Source organism: Puccinia triticina, chromosome 7A (assembly GCF_026914185.1).
Source record: "Puccinia triticina chromosome 7A, complete sequence".
NCBI classification, from domain to species: domain Eukaryota; kingdom Fungi; phylum Basidiomycota; class Pucciniomycetes; order Pucciniales; family Pucciniaceae; genus Puccinia; species Puccinia triticina.
This window is the reverse complement of record NC_070564.1, coordinates 989,557-1,004,471: the sequence shown is the minus strand read 5'-3', so window position 1 is coordinate 1,004,471 and position 14,915 is coordinate 989,557. Positions and strand designations below refer to the sequence as shown.

The window sequence follows — 14,915 nt, the reverse complement described above, 5'->3', positions numbered from 1 at the left end:
CGTTGTCGACATCAAAGCCAATTGTTTTGAATTCGCCAAGACAGTCTAGGCATCGATCGACAAAGTCTAATAATGTTGAATCAAAGCAAATCATATCCCAAATGCCCCAGATTCGACAGATTGAATAAATATTTTTAGCGGCATATTTATTTTTGAGTGAGGACCAGACGGTGTATGGAGTTAAATTTTGAGTAAGTTTGAAGACCGAGTTATAAATACTGTCGTCGACGGTTGCCGATAAGTGTGATAAAGCGCATGAATTCTTTGCCTTGATGACTTCAGTATAAGGTAGAGGCTGCAATTTGAGACAAACTTCAAGAAGCTGCCTGGCGTTGAGAAAGAAACGCATTTTTGACTCCCAAAGCGAATAGTTGTCGCCTTTGAGTACTGGAATCAAACTAAGACCTCAATCGTCCATGGCTTCTTTTCGAGAAAATCCGTCCATCGCGATAGCTGATTAAATCTGCCTTTTAATTGATCCAAAAACGTAGTTATTTCGAGATCGCTGATGAGAGTCTCGAGACTGTAAATCTGAAAGAATTCAGAAAACTAAAAGGTATTATTTTTATTTTTATAAGTATAAAGTGTGCTAAGAATACAATGAGAAAGAATGAAAATATCTTTATACCTAAAAGGCAGATAAAATCTGTTGGCTATCGGTTATTTAATAGTATATAAAGAAAAATATTCTTGAGGTAAACGAGGCTGAGTAATAATCTTATGACCAAGAAACAAAGATGCTACTTGTTAGCACACGACAGTTTTGATAGTGAATCAGTGATAAAGCGTTATTACTTTAAGTTGAATAACGTCGTACAAGATTTAATAAGGAAATCTGTTAGGCCTTTTCTTCGAGATCAATAACTAATAGTTCAGACAGTTTATTATAAACTGTTTATTAGTTTCCTTTCATCTCAATAGAATATTCCTTTTAATAATCATTTAACTCACCACCAGGTGAAGTTATCCGAGTTATCAACTTATTGTTGATTTCGACTTTAGATAGCTTTATTCTTGAGTTCGATGTCAAGAGGAATTCATTAGATTCTTGTTGACCATTGAACAGGATTAGAATCATTAACTCACCTTGAGTTCGATGATTCTCGGTCTTCGCTATCAATGACATCATAGTCTTTGATCATCGAGCATACTGCTCTTTTGCCAATCGGCTGTTCCATCACGGAACAGTTTGAATCTGCACATGAAAGAAAAATCTTTCAGTTTTTTAACTTCCATGAGTACATGTGAAACACATGTCGCTCACCAGGAATTTTTCTCTTTCGAGAGTTTGTGTCATAAGACGAATTCCAACAGTTTGCAGGGTAGAACTGCATTTTCTCAATGTATCTGAACTTCTTGACTAGGCATTTCTTTGAGTTGAGCGTCTCGGCCTTCTTCAATGCTATTGATAAGTGGTTGACAAGGTTCTCATGAACGGCACTCATAATAAGTAGAGTGCCACTGGAGTCGTAAAGTCGCTCGCGTAACTCGTCCAAGAATAAACCGGGCTCGTCACGTACCAGCTGGACCATAAAGGCTGCCTCCTTGGTGGTCAAAGTTCTGGGGCGACCAAGGAGCTTGTACTCCTCCGGATTCCGGACAACTGATTTGGTTTGACAATAGATATAATGCCACCAATTGAACGACTGTTTTGAGATTTGATGGCCTAGCGTGCTTTGGATGAAGTCCCGGGTATGGCCCTCAATCAACATTCTGACCGCAACAGCCTTGATCTGTGGATCATACGGTACGTAAACCATCCGCGATTCAGCTGGGGAATCAGTTCCAAAATCTGGGCATTCCGTTCTGAGGGGGGGGGGGGCTGGGGGGGCAGATTCTGAATGGGGGACGGGGGCGGTGTTGAGGAAATGAGATAGCTGGGAGGAAACGACTTACAGTTTATGTGATGGGAGAGTTGCTTCAAAGTTTGCGTGGGAAGGCGGCCTCGCCAATTGCCAATTGGCGAACTTGATTTACATGTCACAAACTTTGACAGGTTGGATGGGTTTAATCCAGAAAAAATACCCCATCAGTTGAACTGTAACCCCATACTAAGCGCAAACAACAAAATTTAAAAAATTTCTCCGGTCCAAGCTTTATAGGAAATACATGCCGGGGGTACTTCCTGGCGAGCGAGATTGTGGATATGACGCGTGACACCGGTTCCGTGAAAACCGCGTGGAATTCACTGCGCCCCACGTCGCCATCACCACCCCGTCGAAAATGGGTGGTGACGATGTGATATCCAGTCGGCTCCACCCTCCTGGGATCTCCTCGTGATAGAATCACGGTGGAGCCAACAACTGTGTAAAACAGTGCATCCTCGTGGTTCCCACAGATGGGGAATCCACGGCCGTTGCTTGGATGCCCGGTGGAGCCGATGGGAACAATTCCATGGCGTTCATGGGTTCCACGTCACACCTTTTGAGCCGTGAGAGGCGAGACTTGTGTGTTTGTTCTTAAGTCCCTCTTAAGTCCCACAACAACCAGCAGCCCTCCCACTCAACGATCATGTGTCATCCTGCAGACCCAGCCACCATCACCACCCCCGCTTCAACCAGATCGACCGATGGAAAGATATTCGAATACGAACTGTTTGTCAGGGTCCAGAAAAACGGCCAATCCGATTCAAAGATGATGCGGATGTCGTCAAAGGGTCGGGTCGTCCCCATGGAGCTAAACCTCGACAAGCTGGACTTTTCCCTGCTCAAAACCCTGGTAATCCAGCACCTAGGAAACATCATATCTCCTCATCAAATTGTGAGCCAAAAATTCTGACTCCTCCTATCTCCTCATCAAATTATGAGCCAAAAATTCTGACTCCTTCGACCTGCTGACCGTGCCATAAGCTAATCCAGTCGTCACATATCCAAATGGTTCACAACTAGTCGCAATCGAGGTACGTAGCTCAACAAGCCATCGTGATTTGAGCTGGATGCAACCATCGTCTGACGGACAAAATTTGTGCATGTCCCCCATCTTTGCCGTCTTTTTCCTAGCAATTGGAACCACAAAGAGAAAAGACAGTAGATTTCACAAGGCACCCGGGTGGCCGCTGTGCGTCTGACTGCCTGCAGCTACTTCAGCTACTTCATGTGCTGTTTCTTGTCCACCCAGCTAATACTTGAATGATTGCTTCGGTCGCAAAGACTCGGACATGTAGGTTGGGATCTGGCACACGTGCACAATTGCGTGGAAGAGAGCTCGACAGGCCACCTCGGCAATCTTTAGTATCAAAACATTCAAGGTGAGATGAACAAACACTATCCAGATACCTTTCAGCATAAAGCTTATCTCGATCTGAATTGCTTGTTTTTTTTGCTGCCATTGAATTCAAAAGACCATTATCGCCCCTTCCGCCAATAAAAGCATGGATGGGCTGCTTGATATATTGAAGTCGACTGCGAAAGCAAATCACAGCATTGACTTTTGTGACCTCTTCTTCCGGTTCACGATGGACTCCTTTGTCCAGATGACGTCAGTCGAGCTCACATCCCATTGTTTTGTAGGCATCAGAAACACATGGCTCAACTTTTTTTTGTTTTTTCGATTTCCTTTTGCTAAGCTTTGGAAAAGATTTGGGCCTTCTCGGTACCGATTATTATGACAAAGGAGAAGCATCATCGCCATCGAAACTCTCCCCAGTGTCTATTCCTTTTGCGGATGCGTTTGACTTTGCACAGGATCAGATTGACTTCAGATTCTTGGCTGTCAGAGGATGGCAGCTGATCGAGAAGCTCGTTGGTTCAATCGGAAAACGCATGAAAGCCTTGTGTTGTGTTCTGGATGACTACGCATACTCTTTAATTGATGAGCGAATGGCTAGTCTGGCTTAGTCATCCAATTGCGGAAAGAAATAAGGAGAACAGACTGATTTGTTGGGCATTTTCATGCATACTCGTGACAAGCGTGGAGGTGGAATTATCATGTTTTCATGTTTTCTTTTTTTTTCCTTTTTTTCCTTTTTATGTTGTTTGTTTTCTTATCATTCCTCGTCCCAGTTCTCCTCCATGTCCCCCATGCAATGCAGTGCGTGGTACCCAGGCGGTACCACATTCTGCTGCAGATATAACCCGCGGATTTGATCCGGTCCGCGCAAGGCTAACCGAGCCACCGCACCCCCCAAAGGTGAATGCGACGGACCGGTGAGCCACGTGGAGACCACCGCTCGAGGTGTCGCTGCCTCGTGGGCTCGACCAACCCGTCGTGATCACGGGTTTTCCTCGGTGGAATCGCCGTCGGTGGTGTGGTGGGGCCGGCGTGGACCCGACCATCCCGTCGGTGCCACGAGAAATCCACGGGGAATCCACGGAGAGCCAAAAGCCCACGTGGATTCCTCGCCGTGCCCAGTTGGTGGAGACCCCGTGAACGTGTGGACCAACAGCCGCTGGTCCGACCTCGCGCACGGCCACCACGTGGAGTCCTCGTGGAATCCGCGTGATTTCCCCGTGGATGGACTCCCCGGGTGTACAATATATCTACATAACCCTGCCGCACCCCGGGACACCCCCTACTGGTACAGATCATCCCAGTCATGCCCCTCCCCGGGGGCAGACCCCCCGGGAGCCACCCCCGGCTGCCCATCGTCCCCCGACCCCTCCTCCGCCGGCCGGAACAGCCCCGCCGGCTCACTACTCCCCCGCGCTTCCTGCCCGCCAGCCACCGCCTCCGCCGGCTCGGCATCCCCCGGCCGGGCCTTCTTCTTCTTCGCCCCCCCAGTGCTGCTCTCCTCCCGCCAGCCACGCAGCGCATCCTGCCAGGAAAAAACAGCCATCATCAGCCACCACCAACCACCCCAGCCCCCTGCCTGCCATAGCCCCACTCAACTCGCATCTTCCGCTTGTGGCACAGCTTGCCAACGCTCTCGATCGTGTCCCGGAACGCGCCCTTGGGATACATCGAGTGCGTCCAGAGACGGTAGACCTTCATCAGTCGCTGAAGATCCTCCCTCTACACCCAACAGCACACACACACACACACACACATCAGACCACAGTCGACCACCGGAAGAAAAAAACAGCATCCGCACCTCTTTGCCCTTCCCAGCAGGCTTGAACTCCTTCGCAAGCTTCATCAGATGCGGGATCCCAAACCTGGGGTCCAGCAGACGCTCCTCATCCATCTTCACCACCGGCCTGCGCACACTCTTCCGCTTGGCCGCCTGCTCGCCCGACACCAGCGCGAACGGGTCCAGCCCCTCGGCCTTCTTGGCCGCCAGAGAGGCCTCGATGGCTGCATGGTCCAGCTGCCCAACCCTCATCAGTCTCCATGTCTCTCCATTCTTATTAAAAAAAAAAAAAACACTCTACCCACCATCTCTGGAAGCCCCACATCCTCCTCCAAGTCTTGGAAAAACCCATCCACCGAGCCTGCCGCGGGGGGCTCTTCCGTCTCGTCACCCATGAACCGGGGCGGTTCACGGCGCGTATTCGTGCCCGGGGTGTCGTGGTGATCGTCTAGCATGTTCGGTTTTCCAGGGGGGTTGGTTCTGCAGTGCGCGTCCTGCTGCAGGATGGCTGGGTGTTGTGTCCCAGCCCATGTCACAGCCCTCCCCGGCCTGTCACAGACTCGACCACTCCACCTTCAGCGCGTCGCGTCCAGGAAGACCACTCACTCACCACCAAGAAAAGATGTCCGCACCAGTCGCCGACTTCGACCACATCTACCGGGGGCTCCAGCCGACCATCGGAAGTAAATCACACCAGAATCGTATCAGTTGTTGGCTGGGCATGAGACTGACCAGATTCGATCACTACACAGAGATGAGGATCGCAGCCAGTGGACTCGGATGGAAGCCCTCAGACTCACCCAACATCGTCACCGTGGCCAAGGACGACATCAAATGGGTCCAATGGATCAAGTATGCTCATTCCCTCCCATCCGGCTCGAGCTGATCTGACCCTGTTTTGTAAGGGTTGCACGGGGATATCAACTCCGGATCGGGCTCAACAAGGATCGGGCGGACATCAAGATGGGCGATCGGCGACGAGAAAGCTTCGATGGATTCCGCCCCGAAGTACGCCTCTCATCTATCCTGCCGACATAGACCCATCCACTCATCTCGTGATTGCTTTGTTTCTGTGGTTCAGGATCAAGAGAAATTGAGCAATCTGTTCAAGCAGCATTTTCATGTGACTCTCGAAACCAAGGATCTCAGTCTGCGAGGCTGGAACTGGGGGAAGATGGATGTCCAGGGTGCGCTACTCCCGCAGAGCCCACCTATCGACAGAAGCAGCAAAACTGATGGCAATCGACCCCAGCTTCGGATCTAGCGTTCCTTGTGGCGGGAAAGCTGGCGTTCGAAGTGCCGCTAGCACTCGTCCACAACTCGTCGATCAGCAAGACGGAGGTAGCCGTGGAGTTTCTGGACCAGACGAGCCAGCCGAAGCTCGATGGACTCTCGGGCATCTCGCGGGCGAATGCCAAGAAGAGCACGACGGACCAGCTGGTCGAGATGCGTCTGTACGTGCCCGGGAACGCCTCGACGACGGCCAACGAGGGCAACAGCGAGGCCGACGACCCCGACAACCCCGAGCTCTCCGCCGCCCAGGCCCTCCACGACCTCATCATGGAAAAGGCGGAGATCGGCAGGGTCCAGGGCGAGGGCATCGTCACCTTCCCCGACGTGCTCTGTACCACCCCCAGGGGCCGCTACGACATCGATATGCACGCAGACTTCCTCCGCTTGCGTGGAAAAACGTACGACTACAAAGTGCTCTACTCCAGCATCCAACGCCTCTTCTTGCTTCCTAAACCGGACGACATTCACTTCAACTTTGTCGTCAGTCTCCAACAAACTCTCTCTCTCTCCTTCTTCCATTGCCGACTCTCTTCTCCTAGGTTCAACTCGATCCCCCCATTCGACAAGGACAAACGAGGTATCCGTTCTTGGTCATGCAATTCGCAAAGGACGAAGAGATCGACGCGGAGTTGAACCTAGACGAGTAAGTTCCTGCCTGCTCTCAAAATCCTCACATACACATACTAAAAGAGTCTTTCTCGACTTGTAGAGATTCGTTGAATAGAGACTTCCAACAGTCTCATAATAAGCTTGAAGGCTCAGCCCATGAGGTTGTCTCGATCGTCTTCAAAGGATTGGCTAAGAAGAAGATCATCTTCCCCCAGAACTTTTCCAGGTGAGCATCTTCCTGCTCCTGTCCCGATCTGACAACATAGATTGACAACTCCCTCTTCTCCTCAGTGCAAATGGACAAGCAGCAGTGAAATGCAACATGAAAGCGAACGAAGGATTGCTGTACTTCCTCGACAAATTTGTGTTATTTATATCGAAGCAGCCGATCCTGATCAACCTAGCCGATCTGCATTCGGTGAAGTTTGCACGAGTAGGAGGGGCCTTGCAATCGGGCCGGACGTTCGACCTGGTGCTGACGAAGAAGGACGAGATGGATCTGCAGTTCTCGAGTCTGAGTCGCGAGGAGCATCCGGTCATCGAGAGTTATTTCGACACCAAGGGCAAGAAGATCGAGAACGAGATGAACGAGGACGTCTTGAGCGCCGCCGTCGGGCCCCTCTCCGACGACGACGACGACGATGATGATGACGATGACGACGATGAGGATGGGGGCGGTGGGAGAGATAAGAAGGGTAAATCGAAGCCGAAGGCTTCAACATCAGCCGCAAACGCCAACGACGATGACGACGAATCTGGCAAGCTTTTTTTTACAGTCTTTCTACCCTGCCCCACGCCTGCTCATATCCCTCAATGTTTTTTTTTTTGGGGGCAGATGATGAAAGTTTTCATGGCGGCTCAGACGACTCGGATGTCGCGGAAGAGTTCGACTCAAACTACGGAGGTCAACACCCATCCATTGCCCCCGCGAAAAAACCCAGAGATTCATGGCTTGGACTGACGCGCGATGTGTTTTGATTTATGGGGGGTGGGTTGGATCGCAGGTTCCGACTCGGACGATTCGGAGTCGGAGGATGAGGGCGACAGCGCTGCGGCCAAAGCGCCAGCCCCGTCGTCCAAGAAGAACAAAGCTTCGGGAGCCAGGTACGCCGCACTTCTCTGACCTCTCCTCGCCCCTTCGCTCTCATCTCGTCACTCACGGCCTCTCTTCCGCTGCTGGGCTGCTCGGCGAATCTAGCTCCGACTTGCCGCCCTCGAAAAAACAAAAGAAGGCCTGATCTCCTCTTCCTTTTTTCGCCCTGAAGAGGCGCGGGAAGGCTGCTGTCCGTCGTGTGTGTTCGCCCTCCCATCGGGCCCACTAACCATCCCAAAAATAATCTTGCCAACACGCTCTGGGGTTGTGAGACACGCATTCCCTTTCGGAGAGAGAATCCGTTCAATGTAATTCGGGCAAAAGCTGTATGTACATAGTGGGATATAGTTTGTGACGAGAATGGGAGGACGTTGTCTTGGATGAGAAGAACTGCCCCTGATCGGAGGGGTGGACCAGAAGAAAGGGCGACGATTTCGATCTGGCCGGCCAAGCAGTCCACGCTGGCCAGGCCAGTCTGAGTATGGCCCTGGGCTGGTAGCCGTGAGCCTGGCCAGTGACGGGCTTCTTCAGACCAGGACCGGGCTATAAAAGGAGGACTGTCTTTGCCTCCTCTCGTTCCACCGCCACCACATTTAACCATCTCGCACACCCTTCTGCCCAGCTCACTGCCCATTTATCCTGGCCGTGCTCCAGCTCCACCATCGAGCCCGCCACAACCGTGTTTATAGCCTGCAGTCGGCTCTCCATCCTGATCACCCCCACCTCCAGGAAGATGTCTTCCTCATCCCTCACTCACGCTTCCGTCAACCCTCGACATCCGCATTCCAGCCGTCACACGCGCCTGGCAAACCCAGGCTTCTTGCACCCATTCGAGGCTCGTCGGCCACGCATCCGCAGTGCCCCTACCCGACCAACTCGAGTCTCTGGGCCCCACAGCGAAGCGAATGATCCTCACCCAGCGCGGGGTTCTCGGATGGCCACCGTCGCCTCCGGAGACGCATTCCTCCAATCCCCGGATCGGGATCCGGCGGATGCCAGCGCTGATCCCCCAGACGGCCCATCATCGGCCCGCGCAGCGAGGTGAAGGCCGCGAAGAATACCTCCCCAAGGCCCCGGGCCCTCACGGTGTTCCCCCAGGATCCCCAGCACGTCCTGCAACCACATCGGCTCAAGAAGCCCCAGCCTCCGGGCAGAGGCTGCTTTCCTCTCCGTGTGCCTGGGCAGAATGGGGGCTGTATGGACGAGAGAAGCACGAAGAAGGGGATGGCGCTGGTGAGGCCAGAGTCACGCAAGCCAGCTCATTTGCCCTGCTTATGAGCAGGATCCCGCACGCCTTCGAATCACCCAAGGCCGCTCGTCCCAGCTTCTCCCTGTGCCACCTGACCCTGCTCAGATTTCCTTTGCCCACCTCAGTGCTGCTCGAACCGTCTCCATCCCTGTTCTGCCTGTACCAGCATGCCCGCCTCGAACTCGATTTTTGTAATTTTTTCAAAAAACAAAAACAAAAAACCCGTGCATCTCTTAACTCTCTGATTATATCTCTCTATTTTCTTTTCCTGCGCAATTTCGTAGTTATAATTCTGTATGAGGTTTTTTGGGTTGCTTCAATTATTTACTCTCCAGTTCCTTACCCGGCAATTCAGTATCAGTGTTCCTAGCATTTTCTCTTTCTCAACAGTCTACTGAGATACACATCAACGTAATGTAAAGTTGCAAACCTTTCTTGTCGGATTAATTGGTCTCTGCTTCTCAAGCCGAGTGATCTCAACCAGCTGACACTATTATCAACGTGCTGCAGACTGCCGTGATATGTAGTCGTACGATTGAGGGTATACTTGCATGCTTTGGGGTTTGACGCATAATGACCGCTGATGTATGAGGCCAGACCCCGTTGACTTTGGGCTCGGCCCGGCGGGGCTTTCGCCAAGGCCACGCCGGCCCCGGGATAGGCCCAGCGGGCTTTGGGTTGGATACACGAGATGTATCAATCACGTTGTTTGGAACTCTTTCACACATGCAATCAAAAGTATCAACAGTTTATCGCTATTTACTCATGCTTGTGAAAGACATAAATATAGCATCCATATCCAGCCGACAATTAACTTGCAAAAAGGGGGGAGTGGGTGTGTTTCAAGATGGTGGAAGGGATGTTGAGATAGGACTGCTGTCTATCTATATAGTCAAGGTGATTTTGCCTAGATACGTCCGGGACAGAAGGGAAACTAGAGAATACAAGTATATATATTCAGGAGAAGAAAACAAGCTAATCGACCGTATTGCCGGAACGCGGAGAAAGGATATGGAATGAAGGGAGTTTATTTAGATATAGCCGGCGGTGGTTACGAAGTCGTGCTTCGATTTGCAAAGGGGTGGGTGAACTCTTATTTGAGTGGGCGTTAATCCATGCTTTCTTTATTGGTTCTTGATACGATAAGGGTCTAGTCAACTCAAATTACCCAACAGTCAGGGTGACAAAGACGAGGGATCCCCAGAATTTCGTTTCTCTCAAATTAAAATGGATCTATCAGCGAGAGGGCCAGCAAGAGATGAGGGTGCGATTACATCTGAGATAAGAGGGGTCAAATTGAGTGAATAAGTTTGAATCTCCGCTGCTGAGTGACAAATGTTCCCAGGAGAGAAGACTGGGCTTACAAAATCATCAAATTCATCGTCCAGTGCTTGATCGTAAACTTCCAGATCGGCATTGACACCTCGGCCACCTTTGGCAACGGCAGACACGCCACCACCGCCCAAGGTCGGTTTTAGCTTGCCTTTGCCCTTCTTGGCATCCTTAGCTGCACGTTGCTTCTCGTTGGCAATCGTCGTCAGAATCGAGGCCGTTTTTCGCGTTTGGACATCTCCAAGTGGCTCGGAGAGTTGTCTGAAAAAATGCTCGACAAATCTGAGGAGCGTCATGGATATTCCAATCAGAAGGTTTTCGTTATAATCATCTAATTCCCTAGTTCATTTTCTGGATTAAAAACACTCACAGTGGATACAGGGGCTTGTTACCGTGCTTTGAAACGATCAGTTGGGCCAACGCACTCGACATCGTCTCGAAATCAGCCTTTGTTTTTGGATCCATCTTCATAGGGTCTTCAGAAGTACTCGCTGGTAAAACAAAGAATTCGAGAAAAAAAACTTTCAGTAATCAATCGCACCTACACAGTCGGATGATCTTGGGAAGTTGATTGGGGGTTGAGAGCGGAGGGGATGGCAGGTAAAAAAAAGACCGGAGTTGATGAGAATTTCAACTCACGATTCGAGACTACCGCATCACCAAACAAGCCCCGAGCGTTTTCCATATCAGACTGAATAGTCCGAGTCTGTTCGAGTTTTTTCCTCAAGACAGGGTCGGCAGCCTGCTGAGCCAAAGCTTCTTGTTCAGCCAACCGTAAAGCTTCCTCGGCCTCCTTCTCAGCAATCTTCATTTTCGTGATCCCTTTGTTTCGGACGGGTCCTTTAGGCTTTGCCGGCTCGTTCTTATTCTTCTCGTCTTCTGACTCCGACGCCTCCCAGTCATCTTTCACATCCTCATCCGCGTCTTCATCCGCCCACTTGTTCTTCTTAATCGCCGATACCGCTGCCGCTGAGACCACCGGATTCGGCGTCTCTTCGTGATCACTTGCTTCTACAAAATTTAGCCATGCCAAACACGCGGAGAGAGAACAATTAATTTATTGGCCCACGTGCATGTGTTTTACATATTGAAAAAACAGTTGTGCATGTGCTCACCCCAATCACTCATCTTATTATGTGCTCTTTTGAATCGCCTGTTGAAAGATCTGGGTGGAGAACGAGTGTCGACGTGGTGTATCGTTGAGATTTGTACAACTTTCCAACACCGACAGGCCCTCGGGGCGACAAAGTCTGCTGCGGCGGATGCGGAGGCGGTGACCCGCAACTTTGAAGTGTCTACACCGGAATGACAGGCATTCATGTGGCACAAGTCTCTGCCTCTCCTTCGGAAGAGCTTCCTTCCTCATTTCTACATCCCAGAAGGCTTGCAGGGTGGTGCCACTCTGAATTGAAAATTGGTTTACATGTACGCTGTCTAGGTGGGAAGAGGTGAGAGGCCTCAAAAGTCTCCAGGCATTTTTGAACACCAAGATATATATATCCAAGCTTGGAAGCCTGGGAATAAGATGGAACATGAACAAAAAAGAAGTATGATTTAGATTGTTTTATTGATTTATAGCACAATTTTATTGATTTATATTCCTTCTAATTTGGAAGGAAATAGAAAGTAGACATTGCAAAAGAGTGGGGTTTGAGATATCAATTCAGGGTTCTGTTACTTTAGACTTCCAGCACTTAATCAGCTGGGCAGTCGATTGTTTGAATTAAACTTTAACTAGGTTGCACTAAACATATTCAATTAGTTGGTTTGCCTTGATGGGATGTCAAAATTAACAAGTCCCTCCCTGAGGCTTTGCCGGAGGGTCTTATGTCCTAGCAGAATTTATGACATGGGACTTTCACATTGAGTACCAGCGGATAGTTCCCTCAGCCAGGGAATTTCTAGATTTAAATGCAAAGGCGTATTCAATTAAAAAAGTAATTTATATTGCCATAATTGGCTGGGTTGAGTGAATGCCACTTGCAGAATTGAATTTTACTTGACCATGTAAGATGTATCCATTGAATCTCAGATGAAGGGGCATCCAAACCACCAAGCCAATTATTCTGTGGTGTGTTAGTTTGGGTTTGTGAATGAGATTATTTTGGAATTAGGGTGATTTTTTTGCCTATAAAGACTACCAAGTGAAGAAAGACAATTCTATACTTTTCAAGTCAATGAGATTGATGATAATTGAAGAAAAAAATTAAGATCAAATCTAGACTTCTTGTACCCAGTCATCAAGTTGAAGTCTTAGTTGAAAAGGAGCTATTCCTTGAATGCCCACCAATGAATGATCCAGTTCTTTCTTCCATGGAATTGTTTTTAATGATTTAACATTCTGAATAGTTTGGCTATTTGGGTAATTCCTTTTTTTGTAGAATGCACAAGTGCTGCAGTTTAAGAGAAAGTAAAAAAATCTCTTATCCTCTTGGAAAATTTCATCCCATTTTTGATGATTCTGATTCTTGTAATAGAATCCAAGGATATATACTGCAGCCTCTGCCAAAATCAAATCTTCTTTTGAAACAGAAAGATATTCAAATACATAATAAGTTTTTCTCACTTTATAGGCTTCTAAGTTTTTGTTTGAAAGAGACAAATTAATCAAAAAATTTGTCATTGTTTGATCTTGAATCCCGCCATCAAATAAATGTTGATGATTATTGGCCCCCAGGATATCAACTATTTTTGATTTTTTCCCTTTATAAACGCAATGCTCAAAGAAAAGTTGTATCAATTCCTGCTCATTCATGTAATCTTGTTCAAAGACTTCTGATCCTAATGCTCCAAGTAACTCAGAATTGGTGGCCCACAGAATATCAAATGTTTTATCCAATAATTTTAAAACACTCTCTTCAAATTTAGCCAGGAATTTGCTTCTCTTTTCAGCATCCAAAGTTTCATCAAGAATTCCTTCCATGATATTTTTGACATGATTTATGATTGAATCATATTTTGGCTTAAATAATGTTGGAACTGTTGATTTTCTAAATTTTATAGCTGATATCCATGCCCATACTCGGGGATCATCTTGAAGTTCTACTTTGAAGCCTCTATGAGTACTAAACTGTGGAATCTTTCCTTGTTGAGCCCCCAGGGGAATTGGTTTAACAAAATCACAAATTTCAAACCTTGCTTTCCAGAAATGGTTTGAAATCAAATTTAAGCTTTCTGGTGAGCAGGGAGCTTCCCAGGGTATGAGGCACTCTATATCTTTTTTTGAGAGGTTAGTCTGAGATAGCAAAGTTTTTCTTTTTTCCCAGCTTTTTCCAAAGCTTCCTAGCTTCAAAAGAAACTGTGAATCATTTCCAAAAATACATTTCCACTTTTCAGGGTTTGTGTTTCTATGATAAAATCCAAGAGCATGGATGACTGCTTCATTCATCAACACAGTTTGTTTTGATATCACAATGTCTTTTGACCAAGTTATTCTCTTCTTGTTAATTTTGGATACATACCTTTCTTCTGGACTATGGATTGCTGCTGATATCATTTGATAGATTTTTTGATGTATTCCTTTTTGTTTCTTGCACCTCAGCATAAAATATACAAACCACTTCAGGATTTTTCTTTGTTCCAAAATGTACAAAGAGTCTGATTTTCCGACACCTAGGATCTCCAAAAATCGGGAGTGCATAGCCCATATAGCTTTTATCAATTCAGACAATGTCCTCCTTATCTTGTGAGCATTTGGAACAAGGTTTTCCCCTCTAATTGGACCTTTCACTGTGGGGTATTCTTGGTGAGGAAGATAATAGTTTAAAAAATACTGTAATGCTGGTCCTGCATGCTCTTTTATTTCGGCTTCCAAGCATTTATCATGGATATCAATGAGTGCAAGCCAAGCCCATACATCACCTTCACTTCGAATACGTGGCGCGAAGGTTCTGCTAAACGTTTCTACATCCGGCTCAGCTGAACTGATATCCATGTATATTTTATCCCAGTATTTATTTTCCTTAGGAAACTGGACACCAAAGGTGTTAGAGTCAATCGGAATACTAGCCTCTTGGAGCTCGTTTTGGAGATTATTTCCTTCTGTGATACTTATAGCATCGGACGTCCCAAGTATTTCTTGCAAGTGAATACCTACGTTATCGCCGGGGTCGGCTTCGAAGCCTTCCCGGTAATTGGTAGGGTTTTGAATTCCTGCTGAGCAAATATCTTCTTTTACATGGTTGAGATTCGAATGAGGTAAAGGTATAGGTTGAGTAGGGTCTATACGTCGTACCGAAGAATTAATCAGTGTTGCTATATGCTACATCTCCACGGTGTTCATTTCGTATAATTCGGCTCGTAGCTGCTCACCGTTGGTAAGCTGTAATCTT

General features: G+C 48.0%; 4 protein-coding genes across 4 annotated transcripts; 2 read left to right on the top strand and 2 right to left on the bottom strand.

The window, feature by feature from the left end:
- Nucleotides 1-2,511: 2,511 nt before the first annotated feature.
- PtA15_7A122 (uncharacterized protein) lies at nucleotides 2,512-3,836 on the top strand (the record flags this gene model as incomplete). The annotated part of the gene is made up of 4 exons (XM_053170696.1): nucleotides 2,512-2,760; nucleotides 3,164-3,247; nucleotides 3,341-3,477; nucleotides 3,566-3,836. The coding sequence occupies 4 exons, from the start codon at nucleotides 2,512-2,514 to the stop codon at nucleotides 3,834-3,836; spliced, it is 741 nt and encodes a 246-aa protein (XP_053021951.1).
- A 674-nt stretch (nucleotides 3,837-4,510) lies between these two features.
- Nucleotides 4,511-5,463, bottom strand: PtA15_7A121 (uncharacterized protein; the record flags this gene model as incomplete). The annotated part of the gene is made up of 4 exons (XM_053170695.1): nucleotides 4,511-4,753; nucleotides 4,828-4,950; nucleotides 5,030-5,245; nucleotides 5,314-5,463. The coding sequence occupies 4 exons, from the start codon at nucleotides 5,461-5,463 to the stop codon at nucleotides 4,511-4,513; spliced, it is 732 nt and encodes a 243-aa protein (XP_053021950.1).
- A 74-nt stretch (nucleotides 5,464-5,537) lies between these two features.
- Nucleotides 5,538-9,622, top strand: PtA15_7A120 (uncharacterized protein; the record flags this gene model as incomplete). The annotated part of the gene is made up of 9 exons (XM_053170694.1): nucleotides 5,538-5,691; nucleotides 5,761-5,860; nucleotides 5,914-6,016; nucleotides 6,090-6,195; nucleotides 6,261-6,781; nucleotides 6,841-6,944; nucleotides 8,658-8,698; nucleotides 8,793-9,443; nucleotides 9,588-9,622. The coding sequence occupies 9 exons, from the start codon at nucleotides 5,538-5,540 to the stop codon at nucleotides 9,620-9,622; spliced, it is 1,815 nt and encodes a 604-aa protein (XP_053021949.1).
- Nucleotides 9,623-10,522: 900 nt separating this feature from the next.
- Nucleotides 10,523-11,904, bottom strand: PtA15_7A119 (uncharacterized protein; the record flags this gene model as incomplete). Its single annotated transcript, XM_053170692.1, has 5 exons — nucleotides 10,523-10,528; nucleotides 10,617-10,866; nucleotides 10,955-11,075; nucleotides 11,224-11,595; nucleotides 11,700-11,904. 5 exons carry the CDS (start codon nucleotides 11,902-11,904, stop codon nucleotides 10,523-10,525), a joined length of 954 nt encoding a protein of 317 aa, XP_053021948.1.
- Between the last annotated feature and the right edge of the window lie 3,011 nt (nucleotides 11,905-14,915).